The sequence below is a fragment of the Lepus europaeus genome, chromosome 16 (assembly GCF_033115175.1).
Source record: "Lepus europaeus isolate LE1 chromosome 16, mLepTim1.pri, whole genome shotgun sequence".
Classification (NCBI taxonomy): domain Eukaryota; kingdom Metazoa; phylum Chordata; class Mammalia; order Lagomorpha; family Leporidae; genus Lepus; species Lepus europaeus.
The window spans coordinates 82985483-83013096 of record NC_084842.1 but is presented as its reverse complement, the minus strand read 5'-3'; the positions used below and the strand labels follow the sequence as shown (position 1 = coordinate 83013096).

The following is a 27614-nucleotide window of genomic DNA, read 5'->3' as shown; positions in this document are numbered from 1 at the left end:
CAAATCGTGAAGTTTAAACACATTTAAAAAACTTGGGACAATGTATGTAATAGTAACAAATAATATGGAATGCGTCCATCATTCTACCACCCACAACTGATCCTTATCAACACTTTGGAGTGCTTTTTCCTCCTCGGAATGATGACAAAAAACAATTCAAAACAATTTCACCTCCTGCGTCTTGGGCTGTGTAAACTGTGCAGGCTGCTTTCAAAATTACTGTTCCTCTGAGAACAGTAGGCTTTTGAGCTAAATTTGTACCTTCTTGATAACAGTGTCTAATCTTTAGGCTGGTCTGTTTCTTCCCTAAACACATGCAGCAAATTATGGTTTGGATCTTGCGGTGCAAGTTATTTCCTTGCCCACCGTCATATTTTGTGTCTCAGACTTCTTAAGCCAAGAATGACTCAGGTCACAGAAGGAGCGAAGTGGTATCAAGTCTCCTTTGGCTGTAAGGACAGCTGTTTTTACTGAGGCGGCCATCCATTTTAATGAGAAAATTAAAGCCTAACATCTTTCTCCCAAGCCGGTTTCCTTTGTCTTCCTTAGATCACACTTAGAGGAATGCTGTGGATCTCAATGCCCAGGACTCAATGCATACCTGTTGGCATTACTTTCGGTTTGCTGCTAGGTGGAGATTGTTCTACCTAAGTTTAAACAAACAAAAAAATGGAAATCAGCACTTCATCACCATCATGTAGAAAGGCAGTCAGTAACATAAAGAAGGCTGAGACCTCTATTTATGATGTAAGCAGAACGTATGGGACCTGCTTCCTTCAGTCACTCAAGTAAGCCGAGTGAGTGTGAATGCTGATGGCTCTGAACACAGGCTCTTCCCAGCGAGCCTCCTCCCACTCTGCTGTGACACTGGAGGCAGAGCACTGCAGCGCGGCCACTGCTGTTAACATTCCCCACTGTGGCTGACTGTTTTACAGGCCAGGACATGCATTCATATGTGGTTCTCTGGTTTTGTTGTCTTATAATAAATATCTATGAGAAAGTACTGTATGTGTGTCATGCCACTTTAGATCCAAGGAAACTGAGTCTCCAGAGGCTGAAAAGTTAGACCCGAGTCATACATCTGGGAGTAAGTGGCAAAGCTGTCTTGAACCCCACATGGTTTTGTCAGGTCAGTGGACATGTCTGTCCTCATTACAATGCTGTTACTGAAACGTGTGCAACAAAATCCTGATACCATGATCTCACTGGGCAGATACTTCAGAATCAAAGCAAAAGAATGCTTAAAAAGAAAAAAAAAGTATCACTGAGGCATTTCTTGCACTAAAATAAGGGTATATTTTAGTAAAAAAAGGAACTTTACATAAGGTAGTAAAACATCTCAGAGGTCTTCACAAACAAGCTACCATCCTAAAATCACGTGAGCCACAGAGTTTCTATATTTTAACCCAGCATCACCATAAGAAGGTGGGCCCCCAGACAATTTTTATATAATCAATCTCATAAGTAAGGATGGAATGAGACTAAAGAACTAATATAATTCTGTTTACTACTAATAATAACATTTTAATAGTTACTCAGTGTTTTATTTAACCAAGTCTCTTCTAATGCTTAAGTGGTTCAAAATACCACATATTACAGTATCCCCTTTCCAGGTCAAGAGCAAATTTCGAAGGCTGTTCATTTTTTACAATTACTTACAGCAACTATGCCAGCATCTGTTTTGGTGTCATCTAAAAAAAAGAAAAATCTCACTTAGAAAATCAGTAGGAAAATTTCTTGTTGTAAACTGGAAACACAACAAATACTTACTTATTTTGAATGCTGTTTCTACAGGGTATTTACGAGGTCTTCCTCTTTTTCTTTTAATAATTATTGGCTGATCTTCCTAGGGAAGAAATTAAAAAGAAAATCAGCAATAAAACCAGTAATTTTACTCTCTGTTATACAAATAGTTTGTTTTGTCAAAATGACATTTAGAATTCCCTAAGAGGCTCAAATCCCAGCTTTGTCACCTAGAAAATAGACTGGGTATGGCGTTTTATGTTTTCCTCTCACCAGAGAAATCCTGCTTTATAAATTCAGGAAGTTGAAAGCAGGATGAAACAATGAGGTGCTGGAGGCACTCAATGAGTGGTACCTTTTACTTCTGCAGGAAATATGCATGTTTATTTCAGTTGGGATTAGTCTAACTTACATGTGACCAAAGGTTACCCCTTATTTAAAAAAAAAGGAGTCCACTGAATTTCTATTAAACAACTGGTAAACTCAGCATGGTTATCTAGAAGATCTGGCCAATATATATACTATGACCCTTGAATGACAAAACTCTGTTAGTCTAGTGATTCTCTGCCCCATGGGTGCCCTGCAAATGTGAATAGGCCTGGACAGGTAAGGCTGGGTGAGGCTGTGTGTTCCTGCAGCCTCCCAGGAAGCTGTGCCCTTGCCTCATGAAACGGGACCTCTTGGGCCCTTGCTCCTGTTGCTGCTCTCATTTCTTCCTGGCTGAGGTGGCCTCCTGTCCACTGCTCAGTCTTGGTGACTGGGCTGGCAGTGCTAAGCTGCAGGCCAGAACCTGACTGTGTTACTGATGTAGAGCACCAGGCTGAGCCTGTCTGGCCATGACAAAAGTAGGTCTCACAGAAATGTTTTGATGAAACCAAAATGAAGGGAACAAAATTAATCAAAATGACACTGATGAAATGCTCTATATGAAATGGTGTCCCACTGCACTGAATAAAGAAAGAGCTCCTCTAAGAGGTAACAGAACTGAACAAATTTAATTTAGTTTTATTTCTTAGAGAACTGTGGACAGTGCTTACCTCCTGAGATTTACTGTTATCCTCTTCATGCTGCTCTGTTTTTTCCCCAGTAGCTTCACTGCTACTATATTCATCTGCAGAGAAGACAGAGCTCAGAGCACTGCAGCTGACAGCGTCAGCCTTACTCCAGGGACTGCACAGTCATGGCCACACATGCACGCACACTCCATTTGCCTGCCTCCACCATCCAGGTTAATGAACCCGAATTTGGTTGGATGAGAAGCAGCATAGTTTGGGTGGGCAGAATATGATCCATATTAAAAATGATTCTCAGGCCCTATTAACTGGAAGCCCAAGGCACAGGGAGAGGTGTGTCAGCTGGTGAAGCATGGTCAGAGACACCAACTGCCATGAGGACTGAGTCTCAATTCTTCTGAGCAGATGACTTACCCTTTTCTTCCACAGACCTTGAAGCCATGCTGTTTGTTTCAGAACTTGATTTAGGGAATTCTAAATCTCCAGAGTTTTCTTCCTACAGAGAAATTGAACAAGACAAGAAGTTTCTTTTTCACACTGAACCCTGCCTCCACTTATCCTAATCTTCTATTTCAAAAACAATTTATAGCTGTCTTTTAGAATAGTGTGTTGGAAAATGTTTTTAAAAAATAACCTCTGTTGCTTCTAACCAAGTTAGCAGACTCTGCCAATTCATTTAATAGAGCATCTGTAAATTCTATTGGATCCTAAAATGCTGAAAGCAATCAAACAAGTAAGAAGGTCACTCTCAAGTCCTTTGTTTCGTGGGACTCCCAGATTTCCTTAAGGTACTTTGAAAGTATTATAGGACAAGGCTGAGATAGATGAGTACAGCACACGATTGACAAATGATGTCAGAGATGGCTCACTATCAGTGAGGGCCAATCTATTCATATATCGTACATATTAGAAGAGCTTAATTTTTGATTTTTAGATAAAAGGCATATAAAAAGAAGGGTTTGACACCATTTTTTTTCACATTCTATGGCTCATTCAATAACCAGCATGGTATACTGGTTAGAGGATAGAAGTTCAACTCATTCAGGAAAGACAAAGAGCAAACTAGTAGCTTTGACATCATCAACTCTGAAACTCATGCTGTACTGTGATTGTCATTCTAGAACTTCTTCGAGCGCTAGGTGTATGTGTATATATGTTGGGGGAAGCTGAGAGCAGGCTTGATTTCTGGAGCCCCCTCATTTCAGCCATAGCGTTTTCACCAGTTTTATAGGTAGGCCTAGAGATTCACTGTTCAAAAGTTTTCAAACAACTAGAAGGTTGGCATTTCTGGTTTTGAGCTGATTCTTTCAGAGCCAACATTTCGTCCCCTAAGTAATTTTTAATCAGATCCTGGTGACATGCAAGGAACTCACTTTTTATTCCCTTTTATTTTTCCAATTACTGGATTTTTCCATCTATCTAATTTTGGTCTTTTTTTTTAAAAGTCTTGACATATATAATTTATTTTTCCCCCATATACATTGTAGAAAATGACTTAGCTGCTTTTATAAAATAAAACATGCTTTTTACATAGAAATCTGTAATATGAATGTTAAAAATCACTCTTAAACTACTGTTCCAAAATTTTTATTCTTGGTGTTAATGTTAAATGTGATATTAAATAAATGTGACTGCACACCGCATTCCAGGCAAGAAAATAGCCTCTTGTAATATGGGAAGTACTGTGTTCGAGATTTTTAAAATAAAATTAGGTAAGTTAGATTTTGTTTCAATTTAACATTATACAACACATGAAACTGAAGGGGAAATAAGAAGATATCCTAGTTCTTGGGGGAAAAAAAATCTCTGAACTGGTTGTAGTGAGTTAGAAGTCAACTCACATATTTTTCTAATGTGACAAATATTTTTGGAACAAAGTGGAAAAGAATAAATTTGGAAGGCAAGAAGTAGGAAGTGGATAAGGAGAAGGAGGAGCTGGAGCTAGTTTAGATGAGTCTTATAAATGGAAGAACACGAAAAAGAAGGTATTTGGTAGGAAATGGAGAAATCTAGAAATCTAGCATAGAACAAAAGAGATGGTAGGGGCAGAAATAAAAACCTGTGTGCTGCTTCCCTGAGTCCCAAGATAAAAGTAAGATCATAGGAAAAAAATAACTCAAGGGAGGCTAATCCTTGGTCTGCCTGTATTTTCAGGGTAAGGAATATACTGGAGAGAATGTATAGTAACATTTTAAAGTAATATGTGTCACTGTGCTCCAATATTTTAGTGCAAGTATATCTGTTGTTTATTTTTTTTAAAGATTCATTTATCTGAAAGGCAATTGGAGAAAGAAAGAGAAAGAGAAAGAGAAAGAGAAAGAGAGAGAGAAAGAGGAAGAGAGGGAGAGCGAGAGCGTGCTTACATTCACTGTTTATTCCCCAGTGGCCACAACGGCTAGGGCTGGGCTGGGCCAAAGTCAGGGGCCTGGAACTCTATCTGGGTCTGCCATTTGGGTGGCAGGGGCCTAAGCACTTAGGTGATATTCCACCTCTTTCCCAGATACATTAACAGCGAGCTGGATTGGAAGTGGAGCAGCCAGTAATCTTAACTGGTGCTCAAATCAGATGTCAGCTTTGCAGGTGGTGGCTTAACCTGCTGTGCCATGATGCTGGCTGTGCAAGTATATTTACGATAAAGCACATTATACTTTGGAAAAAAATCTAGAAATCTGAAGAAGTCAATACACTATTGAACAAAATCTTAGGCAAAGATTACTAATTTGGTCTTGTACATTTGTTTTTGAGGGGAGACTAAAAACCACCTACTTTTTATAATAATATGATTATTATTAGAGATACACCAAGTAAAAGACACAAAAATGAAAAATATATATCATAGTAATTATTCAGTTATTTAAACAGGTTACCTTCAAAATTAAATTAAATGTAGGAAAAAATACCTTTGTGTGTTGTGGCTTGGTTTCAGAACACTGCCTCTGTGCTGCTTCTATTCTGCAATCTGGGATATCTGGATTATCATCTGTAAGTCAGTTTGAATAGAATCACAAAGGGATAAAACCAACATGAAAAATGAAATATAGAGTTCTATTTTAAGACAGTTTGACTTATTTCCTAGGATTGTGATACAGTGAAGTCAAAAGTTATTCTAAATATATGTCATGTGGTCTGAGCACTGAATGCTGGTTTTTGGTGTTGTCAAAAATCAATCAATAAAAAAAATTCCCCAAGTTCTCACATGACACCAACAAAAGAGCAATTCCATGGAAAGGGCTTAGTGCACAGAGCTCCCAGAGACACTTTACTTCCAATTTCTTGATGAATTACCACCTGAAAAGTATAGCTTAGTAACTGAGACCATGGGCTTTGGAATCAGATTTACTTGGTGGAGATGAAGTCATAATGTCTCAGAAACTTAATTTCTTTATTTGTATAATGGTGACAATATCTAACTCAAAGGATTACTGTGATGATTAAATAGGAATGTATGTTTAAGTATCATGGATAGTACCTGGATGTAGTATGAACCCCAAAAATAAATTATTGTAAAATAATCACATGTTCTTAACAAAAAGCATTTAGCTATTCATTGTTTTTATGTTCTCATTATTTATTGAGTTCCTACTTTATGTCAGGTATTAAAGTATGAAAGTCCCTGCACTGTCCTGAAATGGCAGTTATTAGTTACATGTGCCTATTGAAATCTGAAGTTGAAATGATATACAATTAAAAGCTCAAATTGTCCATTCACACTGACCACTTTCATATGCTCAACAGCCACATGTGACTGATAGCTACTACACTAGACAAAATACAAATACAACATTTCTAAAGTTCTACAGAAAGTTCTATGGGATGGCACTGTTACAGACCATGAGAAATCTGTATGAAGCCCAGAAGAATTAGAAAAACACTGACTAAAGTGCTTCACTAGCTTTGCATGTAGGACACCTGCTTGTGACTCATTGGCACCTTGCTGAGCTGCAGGCCACCTCATAGAGAAGCCTGGATTGGTGTGAGTTCCAGAGGTTGGGTCTTTCAAGGGAAATAATCTAGTTGCTAGAATGAGGTTCAGAAAACACACACAAGAGGTGTCAAGCCAGCTGGAAATAAATCAGTCTCAAAAACAGTGAAGTAAACAGCTACCATCCTTAAGAATCCTCTGTTATTGGCTCTTAGGGTGGGAAATTAAATTTTCAAAGATGTCTTAAACAGGAACACATATATTCTAAATACCCAGTTCATCTTCTGAAGGGGGATAATGCTTCTTTCTTTTTCTTTTCGGCATATGCCTTTCTTCCTCTTCAACCTGGAATTAAGAATGACTATATTAAAGGTGACAGAATCAGATGTAAACGAATGGAAATGGGAGGCCATGACACTAGGTCTTTTAGCCTTTGGAATAAACTGATGTACACTAACATTGCTAAGGTGCCTGGATTTGTATTAGACTAATTTTATAAGCTTATGTTTTTTATTTTTATTTTTTATTTGAATGTAAATCCATACAAAGCATCCAAATTTATTTCTGTCTACATACCATTTGACAACTCTGAAACTTTTTTTTTTTTTTTTAAAGATTTATTTGAAAGCGTTACATAGAGAGAGAGAGAGAAAGAGAGAGAGAGGTCTTTCATCTGCTGGTTAACTCCCTAAATAGCCACAATGGCTGAAGCTGGGCTGATCTGAAGCCAGGAGCCAGGGGCTTCTTCTGGGTCTACCACGTGGGTGCAGGGGCCCAAGGACTTGCGGCCATCTTCTATTGCTTTCCCAGGCCACAGCAGAGAGCTAGATTGGAAGTGGAGCAGCCTGGACTTGAACTGGCACCCATAAGGGATGCCAGCACTGCAGGCGGCAGCTTTACCCGCTACAGCGCTGGCCCCAACATATGTTCTAAAAAATATATTTCTCCTTTTACCATTCCTGAGATCAAGCTAGGCTTTATAATCAAAGGCATGTGATGATTTAATTGGTAGTGTTTTTGCTAGTTTCTTAGTGGTCCATTAAACACAGGCTTTTTAGGGCTGGTATTGTGGTGCAGCTGGCATTCCATATGAGGGCCATTTCAAGTCCGGGCTGCTCCACTTCTGATGTAGCTCCCTGTTAATGTGCCTGGGAAACCATTGGGAAATGGCTCAAGTGCTTGGGCTGTTGTTACCTACTCTGCCAAGCTGTGGCCATTATGGAGTGAATGATCAGATGGAAGATTCTCTCTCTCTCTGTCCCTCCCTCTCTAACTGCATTTCAAGTCAATCAATCTTAAAAAAACTCAAAAGCGGCCGGCGCCGTGGCTCAATAGGCTAATCCTCTGCCTGCGGTGCCCGCACACCGGGTTCTAGTCCCGGTCTGGGCACTGGATTCTGTCCCGGTTGCCCTCTTCCAGTTCAGCTCTCTGCTGTGGCCCGGGAGTGCAGTGGAGGATGGCCCAAGTCCTTGGGCCCTGCACCAGCATAGGAGACCAGGAGGAAGCACCTGGCTCCTGGCTTCGGATCAGCGCGGTGCGCCGGCTGCAGCGGCCATTGGAGGGTGAACCAATGGTAAAGGAAGACCTTTCTCTCTGTTTCTCTCTCTCACTGTCCACTCTGCCTGTCAAAACAAACAAACAAACAAAAAAACCCAAAAACCAAAAACAAAACTCAAAAAACATTTTGATTTACAACATGGATACTTCCAAATAACTCTAGAACCTGCTAAATGACCTAAACATCACAAGAGCTTAAGCAGGTATAAGTGATATGCAGAACCTTTTATTTTTCCTTTTAATAATTTATATAAAGAAGTCAACTCTTTTTAAAACTTTTCTTTGTATACAGGTGAAAATATTATGGATAATACATGAAAATGCTTGAGTTTCTTATGACAATGGACCTCTTCGTTAATTGTTAAATTGACAACAAAAGTCACTGTGCACTTATTCCCCATGTAGGACCTCTGTCCTTAATGAGTTGTACTATGAGAATTAACTGCAAAACTTGTTCTCAAACAGTACTTTTTATGTTGTGTGTGTGGGGGTGGGTATAAACTGTTGAAATCTTTACTTAGTATAGAGTTGGTCTTCTGTATATAAAGTTAATTAAAAATGAATCTTAAAGAAGAATGGGATGGAAGAGGGAGTAGGAGATGGGACGGGAGTGGGGGTGGGAGGGTGGGTATTCGGGGAAGAACCACTATATTCCTAAAGTTGTACCTATGAAATTTGCATTCATTAAATAAAAGCTTTTAATAAATGTACCTCTTTAGGACTTGCTTCAACACTGTGACTTCTCATGGCTTCGGTGTTGTCTTTTCTACTACAGGATGCCTCTGAGTAGTAAATAAAAAAAAAGAAAAGAGAGAAAAAGAAAATATTCTTTCATTCCATGCTTACTTTAGGGGTGTGTAGGTAGGGATGACAGACAGTAATTTTATTAAGTACCAGTAATGTGCCAGGGATTACAGTACATAGTTCACAAAATAAATTTTGATGGGGTACTCCCAACAACACTGTCAGGTCAGTTCCATTTTTATACATTAATAAATGGGACTTCAAGGAGGGAAGAAACATGTGCTAGGTCATAACACTGGCCTTTACACAGCAGACTTCAAGGCCCCTTCCCCTAACACAAATAGTAGTACAGCATTAAGAAACATCCAAGGAAGGCAATGAAACACGTATTACAGGCATCAGATTAGCAAGCATTCACAAGTCTAACAAACACCAAATATGGGAGAAGGAATGCAGTGACAATTAGTAGGTCACTTGGGAACAATCTGGCACAACGGGTAAAGCTGAAGATGTATGATTTTACATCTAGAGATACAGACACACTATACATGTGCTTAATTGGGAAAAGCTATAAAAACTCTAAATGTTTACCAACACAAGGAGCAAAAAGTAGTAACGGTGGTATACTCACACAACAGATACTAAACACTGATTAAAATAAAATTACTAGAATTATAGAAACCAATAGGACAAATTTCAGAACATATGTAATATGATACTATCTGTTTGAGACAGAATTATCTGTCTGGCAGTGGCAGCCTGAACAGGTCCGTGGAATGAGACCAGACCACTAAGAGAAGGCCCACATAAATGTGATGTCCCCAAGCTACCATATTGAGTCAGCCTGTCAGAAGTTAACACACATGACAGTGGAATACACAGCACTGAACTTCTACCTTTCTATGGTGCAAACCACTGGGGATTACATTTTGTGTTTGCACTGGATTGAGTCCACTGTGAGGATTCTAGCAAAGTTGTAGTAGATATTTAAGGCAAGGAGCTACAAACAAGCTGCATGGCTTTGAACATGTCACCAAGTCTCACTCAATTTTAGTTTCACTATACATGTGATGCTATTAACATTCACTCTACTGGGTTATGAAAATTTGTGAAGTAATTAGCATAAGGCCTGTCACACCAAAGGCACTCAACAAATGGTAAATTATAGCTAATATTAAAATTACTGCTCTGAAATCATTAACTTACCTCCTTTGTTGTAAGATCTGCTATGCGTATCTTCGTTTGTTCTTAAGCCTGAATTTTTGACCTAAATATACAATAGAAAGGGTTATTTATGGATAGTCTCACAAAAAGCTTAAAGGTGGGGGGGGGGGAAGCAGTATTCATAATCTGACTGTGCAAATGCCAAAAAAAGAACTGAGTACATGTTCTTTTTCATTTCACCCAGGGGCTCAAGAGCATAGGACATCTTCCTTTTGAACTAATTTCAGTTTAACCAATTATCATTACACTGCAATGAATAATCTTGTCTTTAAAATGGTTATGGTGAAAGACTAACAAGAGAAAAATTTTCTGAATTCTATGAATCAGTTCTTTTATTTATTTATTTACTTACTTGAAAGAATTACACAGACAGAAAAGGAGAGGCAGAGAGAGAGAGAGAGAGGGGTCTTCCATCTGTTGGTTAACTCCCCAATTGCCACAATGGCTGGAGCTGCGCCAGGAGCCAGGAGTTTCTTCTGGGTCTCCCAAGTAGGTGCAGGGCCCCAAGGACTTGGGCCATCTTCCACTGCTTTCCAAGGCCACAGCAGAGAGCGGGATTGGAAGTTGAGCAGCTGGGTCTCGAACTGGCATCCATATGGGATGCCGGCATGGCAGGCGGCAGCTTCACTCGCTACGCCAAGTGCTGGCCCCATGAATTCCTTTCTTATCTAAAGAGCTCTCATGATTTTATTTTGTTATGAAACTTCCTGCTTGACAAATCTTGTCAATCTAACTTTTTTCTTTAAACTGATGCGAATGTCTCAGAATGTCCTCTAATATTCTAAGTCCTAGCTACAGAATTTTGCAGGTATTTGAAGAGGAGGGCGGTGCTCATCTAGGGCAAACACAGCTGCTGCAACACTCGGGGAAATGATGTGGATGAACCAGATTGACGGCTGGGTCTGTAGAGCTCAGCCCCACTTAATATCTTCTATAACGTATTGTAGGGCAAGCCTCAACCACATCAAGGGGTTTTCTCTTCCTTGTTATCTTGCAGACTACATATGAGTTTCCAGTTACAAAATGGGGTGGTTCCACGAGGTGAGGTAAGCACTCCGATCCCACAGTTGCCTGACAGTAAGCAAAGCCCATCTGATTCCCCCAGTAAGCACCAGGAAGTCTGTGGCTGCTTGTGATTTGCAAGTGTTTCACAAGCATTCACTACCACCAAACAACATTCAACAACAAAATCAAAACCATTAGTTACTTACATTAAGTGATTCACTCTGTAGTTCAGCTGTTCAAAAAGAAAAAAATAAGACATAAGGAAACACTATTGTTTCTGAACTGTAGAGAAACAAATCTAGAGATTATTCAGGGTATTTAAATAACACTAGTTAACTATTTAAGTGGCCTAGCTGCCTTTCTGAATTATAAAATTCTGACTATTTTCTAAAATCTGCGTTCTGTTATACTACCAAAAAAACAGAAATTGACAGTGTCTACATTTTTATACTAATGGCAGCAGTCCATTAAGTTACCACAGTGATTAACTATGTTGGTGATCTGAAACTTAGAAAAAAGGTGTAGATCTTAAGATAGCTGTTAAGCTGCAGTATGACACTGGTTCATTTAGAAATAATGCCATCAAATGAAGTTAGATCCTATCCCCTCAAACAGCAATGGTCTGTTTATGTTCTCTGGAAACTTGAAGTACAGGGTCTACTGTTTCTACTCAACAATGACAGAACACACATTTTTCTTTTAAACAACTTCCTTTTACGTAAGTAGATTTCTTATTGAATTGTACCTAAACATACTAAAGCAGTCTGAAATGTAACTGTGGGAACAAAGGATTTTAGAATCCAAAAGTGTTACCTCTTGACAAGTAACAAATGAGAAATTAATAATCTGTACTATGAAACATACATACACATTTTAACTAATGCATCTGTCCAAGCTTCGGATAGATTAGTCATCTTTAGAGTCTCTCCTGTCAGCATAAATGACTTACTGTTTTGGTGTGGTCTTCCAGACCATCTGATACTTTTACCTACAAAGCTCTTGAGGTCATTTCAGTTGACTCTGTCTCAGAAGGTCCCCAACTGCTACCCCATAATCTCCTGAGATAGTCATGGGTCAGGATTTATATAAAATACTCCTTGAATTTGAGTGTGCTACACCTCTACTGCCCTTTTCTTCCCCTTGTCCACCTAAGTGCATTTCTATTGATTCTTCAATATTTAGCTCTGAGCAACAAGTGCTTATCAAAATTCAAAGTTTGATATTCCAATTCCTTTTTTCTGGAAATGCTTAGGCAAACACACAAAATGATATATACAGAAGTTTATTGCAGCTCTATAGTAACACAAAACTGGAGACTACTAAAAGATCTAAAACTGGAAAATGTGTTATAAAGTACTATTTAGCTAACAAGGAAAGAGAAAGAGAGAGATACTGGTTTAGCAAACACAAGTTTTCTTCCAGGTGCTACCCAGGGGCTGATCCCCATAGACATATACGTATCATAAAAGACACATCTTTTATTATAGCACCAAACTCATCTGCAAGTCCATCTCAGTGAGGGATGTATTTCCATTTTGATTTTTCCTAGTACTCCATAAGTACATGGCTTAATGTTTGTCAGGAGACTAATTTAATGAGCCAAACTGACTACAGAAGACATGAAAGGCTGGCTTCCTGGCTGTTTCTCCAACAGCCCACACTGTGGTATAGGACACGACATGGTTCCAGGAACAGAGACCTTGAGTTAATTAAAGTAAACCTGCAAACTATATTCTTCTTGTCACTGTACTTTAGTGTGGACACATATATCTAAGCTAAATCAAAGTAGGTCTCAAGATTTTGGCCAGAAATGATAGGATAAAGCTACTTTCCTAAAAGCCACAAATGAGAAAGTAATCACCTGTGTGGGAGGACAAGGAGTCTCTGGGGCTGGCACTGTGGCACAGAGGGTTAGTGCTGCCTGTGACATCAGCAGCCCATACGACTACCGGTTTGAGTGTCAGCTGTTCCAGCTCTGATCCAGCTCCCTGCTAATGTGCCTGTCACCCACATGGAAGATATGGATGCAGTTCTAGGCTCCTGGCTTCAGCCTGGCCCAACCCTGGCTGTTGTGACCATTTAGGGAGTGAACCACTGAATGGAAGATCTCTCTCTGTCAATTTGACCTTCAAACAAATCTAAAATAAAAGAAAGAAACTAAGCTTCTACTATATGGATCACTGGGGATATCAGTATGTTTTTGGATTATGCTTTGCCTGCATTTTTAATTTTGTGAATTATGAAATTCCCCTTTAAGCAAATATTTATAGATTTTGTTATCTGTAAACAAAATCATCTTGACTGCATGAACCTGACCTGTATGACATTTCAAATTATTTTTTTCCCTGACAGTCAGAGTGGACAGTGAGAGAAAGAGACAGGGAGAAAGGTCTTCCTTTACCGTTGGTTCACCCTCTAATGGCCGCTGCAGCCGGCACACAGCACTGATCCGAAGCCAGGAGCCAGGTGCCTCTCCCGGTCTCCCATGTGGGTGCAGGGCCCAAGGACTTGGGTCACCCTCCACTGCACTCCTGGGCCACAGCAGAGAGCTGGACTGGAAGAGGAGCAACCGGGACAGAATCCAGCGCCCCGACCGGGACTAGAACCTAGTGTGCCGGCGCCTCAGGAGGAGGATTAGCCTATTGAGCCGCGGCGCTGGCCTGAACATTTCAATTTTTTAAAACACAAAAAGAACTGGTTAAATTTGGTCACGTACTTAAAATTTTCTAGTACTATTTTTCTTAATGTGTGAATCAGAAGAAAATAAACAATAATGATTAGAGCATAAACTAGGAACAATTATTTTCAGTGCCTTAATCCAGTGGTCCTCAAAGTGTTTTTCAGCAGGGATCTGCAGGATTAAACTAAAGGCATATCAATACCAAGATGGGGCTGGTATTTGGTACAGTGGTTAACACACCATTTAGGACACCTGCATCCCATATCAAGTCCCAGCTCTACTTTGATTCCATCTTCCTGCTAATGTGCTATCTGGAAGGGAGGAGGTAATGGCTTAAGCAGTGGGTACTGGCCACCAACGTGAGAATCCTGGATTGAGTTCAGGGCTCCTGGATTTGGCCTAGCCCAGACTTAGCTATTTCAGGCATCTGTGCAATGAACAGGTGGATGAAAGGTCTCTTTCTTTGCCTTTCAAATAAAACAAACAAATAAATAATTTTAGTTATACGAATATAAAATGCTAATGGGGAAATTACTGAGGGGTATATAGGAACTTGTTGTAATACCTCACAATTTTTGTTTTGTAAATTTAAAATTAATAATTTAAAATTAAAAAAATAATTAAGAAATATTGAGATGTTATGAACTCATGAGTACACAATGGAGTTTTTCAGAGGCCACATTATAAATCTAAAATTAATGAAAAAGCTATTAAAATCTAACCAAGTATCTATAATGTTGTATTTTCTTCATATACTTCAACAAAACAACCAGCAACAGACTAAAATGTGGCAAAAGATATGAGTAACTAGCTGTTTTCTGCTAAACCAGACTTAAAAGAGATTTGCAAAAATATAAAACAATGTCACTTTTCATTACATTTTTTGTTTTGGAAAATCTAGCTATTTTTCTTGAAAAGTAAATATTTATGTTATCTTACAGTGAGTTAAATATATTGAGTTAATGTTCATTTTTTAACTGTCTTATTTTTAATTTGTTATTTGGTAAATGTCCATAGGTACAATCCACATAACAAAAGCTCTTTGGGATCTTCAGTAATTTTTAAGGGCATAAAGTGGTCCTAAGAACAAAAAGTTTGAGCTGTGGCTTGAATTCATTCTGATATTGAGACTGTCCTTAAAAAGTCTACAGCTGACAATGACAAATGTTGCATAAAGAGACTGAGAGGAGGCTGAACAAGGTAAGAGCAATTTTAGTGCGGCCAGTGGGGCAAAGTGTGAAACTAAGGGCCAAGAGCAAATCCCAAGTGGACACACGGAACGCAGACGAGCTCTGACTTTTTGAAAAGAGCCACGATAGTGCCTGGAAGTTGGGGATAGAGCAAGTATCTGCTCCAAAACACCTTTCTTTGCCACTACTGTTTGGATACATCTGATTTAAACGATTACCTGACATGAAAGTGATTGACATTTAATGAGAAAAAGCATATGTTAAAGTAGTATTCTATCTAAAAGTGAGAAGGATTACTGTACCTGTTTTATTATGAGTCTGCTCATGACTTTAAGGTGCAATGCAAAACAAAATACATACAAGGAAAAAGCACTGTAAATTACCACCATAGGCAGCTTACCTGTTCCACTCAGCTTTCCTTCGCAGGGACTTTCCACTGGTGCTACAATGTTCTGATTTTTCTCTTCTTCTGAAGGCACAAATGTCTAAAAAATCCAAAACACCATGAAAATAAGTTAACTGAAGTTCCCATAAAAATGAAAACTAAATCTATCCTCATATCTCATCCATCAGTGGCTTTCCTATTTTTTAAAAATAAAACTCCAACTGAGCACAACACACATGGCTCCTCCTGCTGTATCCCATTCCCTTGCCAGGTTTAATTCTTCTTCTTCTTTTTTTGAAGATTTATTTATTTTATTTGAAAAGCAGAGTTAGAGGGGGGGGGGGGAGGGAGGGAGGGAGGGAATCTTCTATCTGTTTGTTCACGCCTCAAATGGCCACAGTAGCCAGGGCTGGGCCAGGCCGAAGCCAGGAAATTGGAACTCCATCTGGGTCTTCCATACAGGCAAGAGGGGTAAGCACTTGGGCCATCTTAAACTGCTTCTCCAGGTGCATTAGCAGGGAACTGGATCGGAAATGGAGCAGCAGGGACTAGAAGTGGAGCGGCAGGAACTGGAACCGGTGTTCACGGGGGATGCTGGTGTCACAGGCAGATGCTTAACCCACTGCATTACAAGGCTGGCTCCAGGCTTAACTCTTATCACAGTTCTCTTGAACCAATTGCAGCCCCTCTGTCAACATACTGCTCCCTTTGCCTGGAGGCTTTGTTTCTCTTCTAGTACACTCCTCCACTTTCTAAATTACACCCAACTGTCCTTGCAAGCTCTCCCACCCACCCATTGCTCTTGTTGGGCAAGTTGTACTTCTGTACTACTGCACTGCTCCTAACTCCCAGGCTCACTGCTATCTTGTCACCATATATACAAAAGGTGCCATGAAATCTGTGGGGAAGGAGGCATGGAGGCCAAATTGTGGAAGGCTCACAGGCCAAAACAAGGTTTTATTTTAAATGTGATGGGAAGCCATGGGAAATCTGAAGCACAGCAATGACAGCGGACTTGTTTTATGTTTTTAAAGACAACCTGCATGGCTGTATGAATCGCACTCTGGAAGAAGGGCTGCAGCAGAACTAGAATTCTAATGGGATGCTACTCAAGTAATGGTTTAGATGAGGGTGATAGCTGTAGAAATAGATGGATTCATATATTTTAAAAATGGGCACTGTAAGAATTGGCAGTGATTAAATGTCAGTGATAAGGAGAATCTGAGGGTGATCCTGGGTTTCTAGAATTCAGAAACTGATTTGATAAAGTCATTATTCACAACAGTTACTGAGGTTCTTAGCCCCCCACTACAGGATATAATAATAACAGTAAGAGTCATTAGTACAAGGAAATTAGGAGCTAAAGTATATATATGAAGGAGTTTCAAAAAGTTCATGGAGAATTTCAATATTTTTAAATTTCAGCTGTCCACAAACTTTTTTTTTTTTTTTTTGACAGGCAGAGTGGACAGTGAGAGAGAGAGAGAGAGAGAGAGAGAGAGAAAGGTCTTCCTTTGCTGTTGGTTCATCCTCCAATGGCCGCCGTGGCCGGCATGCTGAGGCTGGCGCACAGCGCTGATCCGAAGCCAGGAGCCAGGTGCTTCTCCTGGTCTCCCACGGGGTGCAGGGCCCAAGCACTTGGGCCATCCTCCACTGCACTCCTGGGCCACAGCAGAGAGCTGGCCTGGAAGAAAGGCAACCAGGACAGAATCCGGCGCCCTGACCGGGACTAGAACCTGGTGTGCTGGTGCCGCAGGCAGAGGATTAGCCTATTGAGCCATGGTGCCAGCCCACAAACTTTTAATAAAAAATTTTTAATAAAATTATTTATTTGAAGAGGGAGGTGGAGAAACACTATCTACTTGTGCAATCCCCAAATGCTCAAAATAACTAGAGCTGGTCCAGGCCAAAACCTGGAGTGTGGCACTCAATCTGTCTCTTACATCAGTTACAGGGGCCCCAGTATTTGAGCCATTACTTGCTGCTTCCCAGGGTGTGCGTTAGCAGGAAGCAGAGCAGAGACTCTATAACCCAGGCACTCTGATACAGGATGCAGGCATTCCAAGCAGTGGTTTACCTACCTGTCGCTCCATGAACTTTTTGAAGCTCTCTTGTATGTGTATAAATACATATGCATACAGAGTGAAATGGTACTTAACCACTTATAGTTCCGTGTAACTGAATTATCAGTCATACCTCAGTTTCTAAGTTGGTTTTCAGTTCCAATTCTCTCAGAACATTCAATGGAGACTCTTCCTTGCCTAGTGAAATTCAAACCATTAAAAAAAACTTAAGAATTTGCTTGCAAAAAATAAATCCCAAATCAAAATGTAACAGAATATTGTTATTTAGCATGCTATGCCACCTTCCTTTGGTGATTTATTATGTTGTCAGTAGAAAACAATAAAAAGTAATATGCTATATAAATAGGATCTGGATGAAAGGTAGGGATCATTTATTCTTTTTGGGGGAGTGAAACTGTTTCCTGCTTACACAGCAAGATGGCTGCCTGGAAAGAATGATAAAACACTATTTATGGAGACATCTTATTTCCAAGTATTTTTTTACACTGATCTCCACCAAGCTCATCCCTAGAAGAAAACATTTGGAGTCACTGAGGTATATTCTCAACAAAAAAGGTGACTTATGAATGGAGTTGCTTTATTTGTTTTATGTTGACACAGCAAAATTGACCATAAAGTTAAAAAACTGTAAAGCAGACGAAAACAAAATGGAATTTTTTCAGGAGATCAATTCTACGCTGACACTGCCTCTTTCTTTTTCTTCCCTGTCCTCCTGTGGCCTTTAGCTTTTCCAGTTTTCTTCACCTGCCCTACATAAACCTCCAAAGAAAAGCTTTCCTTTATTTTTCTGAGCCATCTGCAGGCTTTTTCAGGCACTTTCTTGCTTCTAGATTTGCTCCGAAGGGCAGGGTGTGTGTGTGTGCATGCGGGGGGTGGGGGTGGGGGAGAGGGAGGGAGTAAAGACAGAGAAGAGAAATAAACTGCAGCAATTACTGAGTTAGAATGAGTTAGAAAAGCTTTTGAAGCATTCAAAAATTTATTTACTTGAAAGAGAGAGATTTCCCATTCCTTGGTTTACTCCTCAAATGGGTGCAAGGGCTCGAGTTGGACCAGGCTGAAGCCAGGAACCCAGAAATCCATCTGGGTCTCCCACATGGTTGATGGGCCCAAGCACTTGGGCCATCATCGATGGCTTTCCCAGGCGCATAAGCTGGGAACTGGAGCAGAAGCAGCATAGCAGACATTTGAATTGGCACTTACATGGGATGCTGTTGATGCAAGAGGTGCCTTGACTTGCTTTACCACAACCCTTAGAGCTACTATTTCAATCCTTAATCTGTTTCATTTTAAAAGTTCAGAATGCCACAATTTATTCAGCCACAATGGAAAATGCATCAATGTCCCTGCCCTCTTCCAGTTTAGCCTATGTGCTCTTTTTAAAATTTATCTTAAAGGCAGAATTACCGACAGAGACAGAGACAAACACAGAGAGAGAGATCTTCCATCTGCTGGTTTACTTCCCAAACGGCTGCCACAGTTGGAAGCCAGGAGCAGGAGCTTCTTCCGGGTCTCCCATGTGGGTGCAGGGTCCCAAGCACTTGGGCCATCTTCTATTGCCTTCCAAGGCCATTAGTAGGGAGCTGGATTGGAAGTGGAGCAGCCAGAACTCATCCAGTGCCCAAATGGGATGCTACTGTTGCAGGTGGAGGCTTAATCTACTACACCACAGCGCATTAGCCTCCTATGTGCTCTCTTTAAGTTGTCACAGCATTCTGCGCGTCACACATCCTTAGCACCTGTCACACTAGCAGCACTGCCCCCAAACTGGGTACAACACATGGCTGGATTCACAGCTGTCTCCCCATGTTGACTATCTTGCAGCCCAGAGCCTAATACTTGTATAGCTCAGAGCCTAGTACTTGGTATAAAGCACCTGAATTTGGAAGGTATAATGAATGCCCAAGATTATAACTTTGAAAGTTATCAACTATTTCTAAAAGGTCAGGACTCACTGAAATCTGTCAGAAGGGAATATGTTTCCTTTGTTTTGCAAACATATTCTAAACCAGAAATTAACTCATTTTACCTGAATAACACACTCAGTTAAAAAAAATAATGTGCTCACTTAATTAGAAGCAGCCAGCAGTCTGAACTGATACATACTGCAATTCTATAGCAAATCAAATGAGGGCAGAAATGATGTTTGTCTCTGTACTATTGTTCCTTATCATCCCTATTTTGTACAATTAAAAATTGAGGCTCAGGAATTAAGACTTTTTTCCCCCCTAAGATACCCAAGTGCCATGACAGTTACTTAAATTTTCTGACCCTATTTCCTTATTTGTAAAATGAGGGCAAAAGAAAAATATTCATTTTAGAGGGTTGTGATAAGGAATTCTTCAATTTGACTGACAAGAAACCTGAAGGTCCCAGAGATTCAGTGACTTGCCAGTCATCCAGATAACATGTGGCCAGTCACTTCCTGGGCTTCAGTCTGCTGTCTCTTCTCTCCTTGCACATAAGAAAACAGGTATAAGGCTGTAAACTTTTAAACATAAATATCAAAGAAGCTCAACCTTAAAATTTGATAAGAGCTATTTTGAAAAATAATAAGAAAAAATTGATACTCACCTATCACTCTAGAAACCAAACCTTGTTTGGGAAGACTGTCTTAATTACACCACTATATCATCTTTGTAAAATTTGCAATTAGAAACAGATTCTCACCTATGTCACCTAAATTCTCTTCAGAAGAAACAGTGACATTAAGGTGTCCTTCCTCATGGAATGCTTTCCTCATGCCATTACCATCTTCTGCTTTCTCAGAAGAGGCCTGACTTGTCCATTTGTCATTATGATCACTCTCTGTAGTAAAGTCCTGCTCACACTTAGGAGCCGTGTGGTAGGCAGCTGGAAGTATCTCGATGTGAGAAGCAGCAACCTTCACCTCCTGGCTAGTAATGTGTTCAGTGGTAGTGGTTTTCAAGCTGTTCTCAGGCCCCTGCTGGTCGGGAGGATCAGAGCAATCTTCTGTGGCACTGCCTTGGACAGGTGGCATGCTGTCAGGTTTTTGAGCACCAGTATTTTCTGCTGCCAAACAGTTAATACTGACAGAGGGGTCATCACCTGTTTGGGCAGACATCTGTTGCAGTCCTCTGCGATGGACAGGTAAGTTAGCACTCCTCTCTGAGCCCCTTCCTACTGAATATCTAGCTGAGCTTCTGCCTGCTGCCATTCCTGCCTCTGGGCTTTTGTCTAATACAGTCTTTTCTTCTGCTCCTATGAGGCACAAGGCACTCTCCTTTTGTTCTTGTTCTCTACAAGGTCCTTTGTCAGGGCAGTCTTTACTCACTCTTTCTTCTGTACAAACAGCGCCAGGCTGCCCTTGACCTGCAGAAGGCTCATGGATTGACGGCCTGCTGTGACCTCCCTCAGTGCTTACTGCCATCACAGGGCCAGCTTCTTTGCCTCCTATAAATGGTCCAGGACACCGACAGTTATTCTCAGCAATGAGGCTGGGCATGGGAACCTCGCATTTGCTGACTGTTGTGGCTGACAGGTCATTGTTTCCTTCTGGGTTGTTTGCAGCCAGCTGATTGTCTTTGTGTCTGTCTATGCTGGCAACCATCAGCACACACTCTGCTGTGCTGGTAGAGATGATGGCAGCATCACTCAAGTCTTCTACTCTTACAGATACGGCCTGATCTTCATCCTGGGTGGCAGCACCAATCATGACTGCTTCACAGCCTTCAGAGGTACTTGTGGAAATCATGGCTAAGTCATTCATCTCTTCTGCTGGTGTGACCAAGGGATGGACTTCCTCCTGAGGGACAGCACTGGACACTGGACCCTCACAGTCCTCCACAGAGCTTGTTGAGATGACAGCACTCCCGTCGGTAATGGACTGCTCATTTTCACCTTCAACAACTGCCCCAGAAATAGACACTTCACATTCTTCCGCTATGCTGGTGGAAATGAGGGCACATTCATCTTTTTCTTCCTTGCTGGTTGAGGCAAGAAGACTTTCAACTTCTGTGGGTGCACTGGGCATAGGAACCTCAAAGTCATCAGTGCTCACTGAGGTTGGGCCCTTAGCTCTTTCTTCAGCTGCTGCCACTGGCTGCTGACTTTCAGCACCTTTGATAGTTGTTGCACTGGAAATAGGCACTTCGAATTCTTCTTCGATGCTTGTAGAAATCATGGCACATTCATCTTTCTCCTCATTTCTGCTGGCAGCAAGTTGGCTCTCATCTCCTGAAACTGCACTGGGCATAGGTGCCTCAAATTCTTCCATGTTTATTCTGTTACCTTCTATATTTTCTTCAGCTCTCAGAATACCTGAGTGACCTTTACCCATGTCTGTAACTGCACTTAACTGAGGGGTGTAATCACTTGTACTGGTGGAAATCATCAAGCCTTTGCCTTGACTTTCCCCTCCAGCCAGGCTGTTTTGGGGGGTAACATCATCACTGGCAGTGGTAGCCATGATGCCATCACACTCCTCAATTTCTACAGAGGTGATGACGCTCTCATCTTCTTTTCCACTTGGTGATGTGTGGCCAATTTCACATTCTGGGACTGCACCGGATACAAGAATGTCATAACTGTCCCCCACCATGCCAGTGGAAATGGTGGTATCTTCAATCTTTTCTTTCTTGGTGAGCTGACTGTCACTTTGATCAGAAGCTGCACTTGTCATGGGATCCTCACAACCTCCTGGAATTGGCACCACTTCACCCTTTCCTGCCACTGCACTGGTCACACTGCTTTCCACAATCCCTTTTGCACTGGAGCAGATTTCTATGTCTTTGATTTCCTTCTCAGCACCACTCATGCTATCAACATTACTTTCATTTGCATTCGTGATGGCCGCTCCAGCCTCAGCTTCTACTTTCTCTACTACAGGACCCATCTGATTGTCTCCTTCCGCACTTTCACAAATCAATACCCCTTCACTTTCTTCTCCGATCCCTGTGCAAGTTGAGGCATGGCCAATTTCATTATCTCTTCCAGTACTAGTCACAACACCCTCCCCTTCATCATCTTCCTCTTTTGCACCTGTGCTGGTCACAATGCCCTCATCATCACATGGACCAGCAGCAACTAATTGTACATTAGTGACTTCTTTGGCTATTGTGCTGTTCATTGCACTCTCTCCACTTTCTTCTGATTCAGAACTTATTGCAAAACCTTCACTGCTATCTTCTGAACCTGTGCAACTTGCTGGCCCCTCTCCGTCTTCTTCCGTGATCCCAGTGCTGGTGACTGCACTCTCACCTTCTGTGCCATCATTCACAGAGCCATCTCCATCTTGGGTGGCGCTTGTTCCAGGAGGTATTTCATTATCTGCTATGATCACACCTGCACCCGTAACCACACGCTCCTCTTGGGGTCCTGCCCCTGTTACTGAATAGATGACGAAGTTATCACTTCTTCCTTCTGTTCCCGTACATGTTACAGTGCCATCGGTTTCTTTCTTGGGACATGTTCTTGTCATATTTCCCTGGGACTCTTCGACCTCCTCACTGCTTACAGATCCCACTCTTACTTCTGTCCCAGCACTAGTAACTGCTCCATCACTTTCAACTTCACTAATAAAAATAACAGTTCCTTCTACTATTTCTGAGTCTCTACTTGAAGAACCATCACACTTTTCTTCAGAGCCTGCACTAGTTACAGCATCATCTTTTTCCTCTGTCACAACTCTACTCACATTGGCTTCAGTCTTAACTGTATGAGCAGCCACTGGGTCTGCTGCTCTATCTTCAGATTCTGCCACAGCACACTCTCCACTTTCCCCTTCCTTGGTGCTTGTGAGGAAAGTCTCACTTTCAGCAAATCCTTCTGTGACAACACCTCCACCTTCTTCAGCTGCAGCAAACACGGTGCTTTCGCTGGCTTCTGACCCACCCTGAAGATGATTGCTTCTTGGGCTCGCACCTACTGTGAAGCCTTCATCTGCCTCAATGCTGGTGCAAGGCAAAGCCACCTCCCTCTCCCGTGTTTCCGAAGAAGTGGTGGTAGCATCCCCAGCCTTGAGTGGGATTAAGGTGACACTGCTGTCCTTCCCATCAGTACTAGTGGCAACAGAAGTCTTTTCTGCTCCACCAGACCCAGCTGCCACATTCTCAGTTTTTCCATTCCTTTGGTGTGAAACAGAGGATGCAGCATCACCTTGCGCACTGGTGTCTACCTCATTGTTTTCATTCCTTTTATTACCATCAATGGAAATGCTTATGTCACCTGAGTCTTGATTATGTTCAACAATTTCAGCACCTTTTTCTGCATTCATGCTTACCATATGATCAACAGCAAGGCCATCCTTCTTGCCAGTTTCTACTGTAGCTCTAACTCTCTGCTTTAAGCTGAGTTCTGCACTTATGTCACTCTCTTCCTTGGTCATGTCCATCAAGGCACCTTCTGTGCCAGTGCTCTGATTTTCTACAATCATGTCTGTTACCTTGCTAGCAGGAGGCAGGTTAATTTTCCCTTTACTGTCCAATAAAGTAGCCTGGCAACCTTCTGGAATGTGTCTTTCATTAGTCATGCTTGATTTTGCTGGGGAAGCAACTGTGAGACCTTCATCTTCTTTGTTGTCACTTGTTTTAGGGACTTCTGATTCCTTAACAGCCAGCCTTTGGTTAGGGACAGCAGAGTGATGTATAAGGGAGGTACTGGCTGTGCCACATTCTAAAACAGTTCTTTTTTCAACCAGAGGAATCACATTTGAATCATGAGGTTCTATCTGAGGTGCAACAGTCCCTGAACTTAAGGACAGTGAGGGAACTACATTTATGGAATGTTCAAAAGCAATACATTCTTCAGTGGGTTTGGCTGTGGTTGTGCTTTTCAAATTTTTTTGTATCATATCATTTTCTGACAGGGCATCAGGTAGCATTCTGTGACTAGTTTCAGAGTCTACATTCACTTCATGAGTTCCTTGTGGAATGGGCTCCTTCTCTCCTGGGTTTGGTTTGGACAGAGTGTTTTGGATCTGCACCTTCTTGGTCAGGGTGCTTTTATGGTCAGTGTGCTTTTCAGAATTACTAAATCCTGTTCCATGCCCTAATTTACAGGATGGAGCTGCTGGCTTTGAATCTACTGCTAAAGTTCTTAGTTCATCCTTTAGAACTGTGGCAGTAGGTTTTTGTTTCATAACATTTTCAGAGTCAATGTCTGGTTGAGAACCATTATTGGTGCTGTCTTGGGTTTTAGACACTTCAATTATATTTTCAACGGTTGGCTCAAAATCAATGTCCATTGGCTCCTGCTCAGTAATCATCGTGCTATCACCACTTTTTTTTGGTCTCTGAAGGGAAGAACTACTGGGAGTGCTGGAAGTGCCCAAAGTGTTTAATTTTTCTTCTCCTTTGGTCACTTCTTGTGATAAACTTCCCCTTCGATTTTCATACAACTTTTTACTTAATTTCTTTTCCATGACTGAACTATTTCCTCTGGGCTTTTCATGATTACCATCAACTTCTTTACCATCCTTGTCATCTGATTTATTTTCTTCCTTCTTTTTCATGTCTTTACTACTATGCTTTAAGCTTCTGCTTTTGTGTCCGTCTGACAACTTTCTCTCAAGTCTGGATGAGCTCAAATCTTTATCACTCTTATATTTCTCCTTTGCCAAGGGTAACTTGGCTCTATGACTAGAATCTTTCTGTGTGTTATGTGTTGATGAAGCAGTACTCTCTAACACAGGTTCAACACTAGTTTCTTCTACAGGTTTATCTTCACCTTTAGACCTGCGCTGTTTGTCTGAGTCATTTTCTTCTGGGTTCTTCTCCTTATCTGGTTTTGGAGTGGTGGACTGTTTTGCAACACTTTCTTGTAATTCTGCTTCAACAACTTTTAATTGTTTGCCTTGACTTTTTGATTTAGACTTCAATCCAAGTTTCTCTTCCAAGAAGCTCTTTGTCCTACGCTTCTCCTTGTGAACATCTTCTGGTTTAAAATTACTGTCTAAATTGGTAGAGTCTGTATCACACTTATCTTCTGAATAACTTTCACTTCGTTTCTGTAACATGATACCATGTTGTTTGGAGCTTGGAGAATCTTTCTGAATTCTAGAATCACTTGATCTTCTTGATCTGTGCTCTGCTTTAGTTTTGTCGGCTAACACGTTTCTCTCTTTTTTGTTGCTTTCTTTACGAACATTCTCATCTGTTTTTATAAGATATTCAGAAACTGGCTTTCCATCTTTGCCTAAAATTGATAACCTCCTCTCATTCCTATGTTTACTTTTCCGTTCAGTTTTCTCATCTGAAAAAAGCTTCGTTTGCTGACTTTGCTTTTGAATATTTTCCTCTACTTTCACACCTTTCTCAGAGAAGTGAAGTTCAGGCTCATCTCCTGTTTTATGCACACCATCACCTTTATATTTATGTTTTATAGACATTCTGTCTTCTGACAGAGTTTTCTCTTTCTCAGGCCTTTCCTTGGAGGATTTCACATCCTTCTTAGGCAGGCTTTTCAAATGTGGTGTTTCAGAATCATCTTTTTTTACATGCTTTTCATGTTTAAGTAAGCTTTTCTGCTTCTGGAGTTCTTCTGGGCCACTCTCTAAGCGTTCTACTTGCCTTTTCCCATCTCTTGTGTCAGTTTCTTCCTGTGCCCCTTCAAGCACAACAGGGGTAGATGTGCGTCTTTTATGTTCTCTTTCTGTTTTGGATTCATTTTTGTTTTCATCAGCTGAATGTAAACATTCTGAAAGTCTCCGGGCAGGTTTACTTGGTTCACATTTTGTATGAGCATGCTTTGGGTCCTTTGAAGAAGACAGCTTTTCCTTTTCACAGTGCTGTGACAAAATAAAGATTAAAATATGAGAAGCAACAAAGCCAATTTTTTAGATTTAAATTTAACATGTTAAGTGCTGCTACGTGTGTTACACCTTACAAGCTGCCTACAGCAGGTATCATTAACTTAATTTTATGCATCAGAAAGCTCAAGTTCAGTCTGATTCAATAATTTGATGCTCAGGTAACAGAGAGCTAAGCTAGGACTGAGTTTAGATATATTCTTTATATATTACAGGCATCTTTACAGAATTTATTTTTTCTGAGATTTGCTCATGCATTTAGACAGCCTCTTCAACTCCAAATTGCTAGAGCCTACTAATGCCTGGTAGTCATTAATAAATACAAGTTGAATGAATGACATTCCAAAGCTTTTTTCAGTCTATAAACATAATACATGACAATGAAGACAACTAAAACATTTTATATACAAATAAAGGTTTCCTATATTTTAATTCAGAAACTTGAGTCATCATGAAAATGTAATGAATTTAGGCTACATTATAATATTCTACTTAAAAAGTTTCAAATGAACACAAAAACAGAAACAGTACCATCTAGTATGTATTTATATGTTTGTATGCACTCAAGGGGTGATACTGAGAGAACATCTGAACCTTCCTCCCTCCCTAGTGGTTTAACACTGAGTAGTTATTAATATTAATGGGAGGCCAGGAGGATGCACCTGGCTCCTGACTTCAGCTTGGTGCAGTGCCGGTCGTAGCTGCCATTTGAGGGGGTGAACCAACGGAAGGAAGACCTTTCTCTCTGTCTCTCTCACTGTCTAACTCTGCCTGTCAAAAAAAAAATATTAATGAGTATGTGCTGATGAAATCCACATCAATATTCATTGACTACTAACTATAATATTTCCAATAATGGGCTGAAGTCTTCAGTTAGACCTTTGTGGTTCTGGGTCAACTTAACACTGCACCTCCTTAAATTTCAACACTAACATTAATGTACTTCTAATATAGGGACGATGCCATTCCAAGACTTTAATAAATACCTTCAAATTAAATTCCTCAAAGAAAGGACAAACAGGATTCTGCACCAACCTAATTTTAAAATAATGAGCAATTAATTTAAAATAATAGAAATAAAATTTATAAGATAATTTTTTAAATTTTTTATTTTTTTAATTTTTTGACAGGCAGAGTGGATAGTGAGAGAGAGAGAGGCAGAGAGAAAGGTCTTTGCCGTTGGTTCACCCTCCAATGGCCGCCGTGGCTGGCGTGCTGTGGCCAGCGCACCGCGCTGATCCGATGGCAGGAGCCAGGTGCTTCTCCTGGTCTCCCATGAGGTGCAGGGCCCAAGCACTTGGGC

At 40.7% G+C, this 27614-nt stretch overlaps 1 protein-coding gene across 2 annotated transcripts in view; it reads right to left on the bottom strand.

Annotated features, from left to right (window-relative positions):
• Nucleotides 1–27614, bottom strand: part of BOD1L1 (biorientation of chromosomes in cell division 1 like 1) — a 62445-nt gene that overhangs the window by 11030 nt on the left and 23801 nt on the right. For both annotated transcript variants that reach the window (XM_062213627.1, XM_062213628.1), the window contains exons 10-22: nucleotides 20215–26290; nucleotides 17660–17724; nucleotides 15479–15563; nucleotides 11415–11440; nucleotides 10186–10246; nucleotides 8947–9017; nucleotides 6951–7023; nucleotides 5657–5736; nucleotides 3171–3252; nucleotides 2781–2854; nucleotides 1771–1846; nucleotides 1660–1691; nucleotides 602–647 (exon numbers count right to left, since the gene is read on the bottom strand). In XM_062213627.1, coding sequence (XP_062069611.1) covers nucleotides 602–647; nucleotides 1660–1691; nucleotides 1771–1846; nucleotides 2781–2854; nucleotides 3171–3252; nucleotides 5657–5736; nucleotides 6951–7023; nucleotides 8947–9017; nucleotides 10186–10246; nucleotides 11415–11440; nucleotides 15479–15563; nucleotides 17660–17724; nucleotides 20215–26290 — 6847 coding nt within the window. The remainder of the gene's footprint in view (nucleotides 1–601; nucleotides 648–1659; nucleotides 1692–1770; nucleotides 1847–2780; nucleotides 2855–3170; nucleotides 3253–5656; nucleotides 5737–6950; nucleotides 7024–8946; nucleotides 9018–10185; nucleotides 10247–11414; nucleotides 11441–15478; nucleotides 15564–17659; nucleotides 17725–20214; nucleotides 26291–27614) is intronic.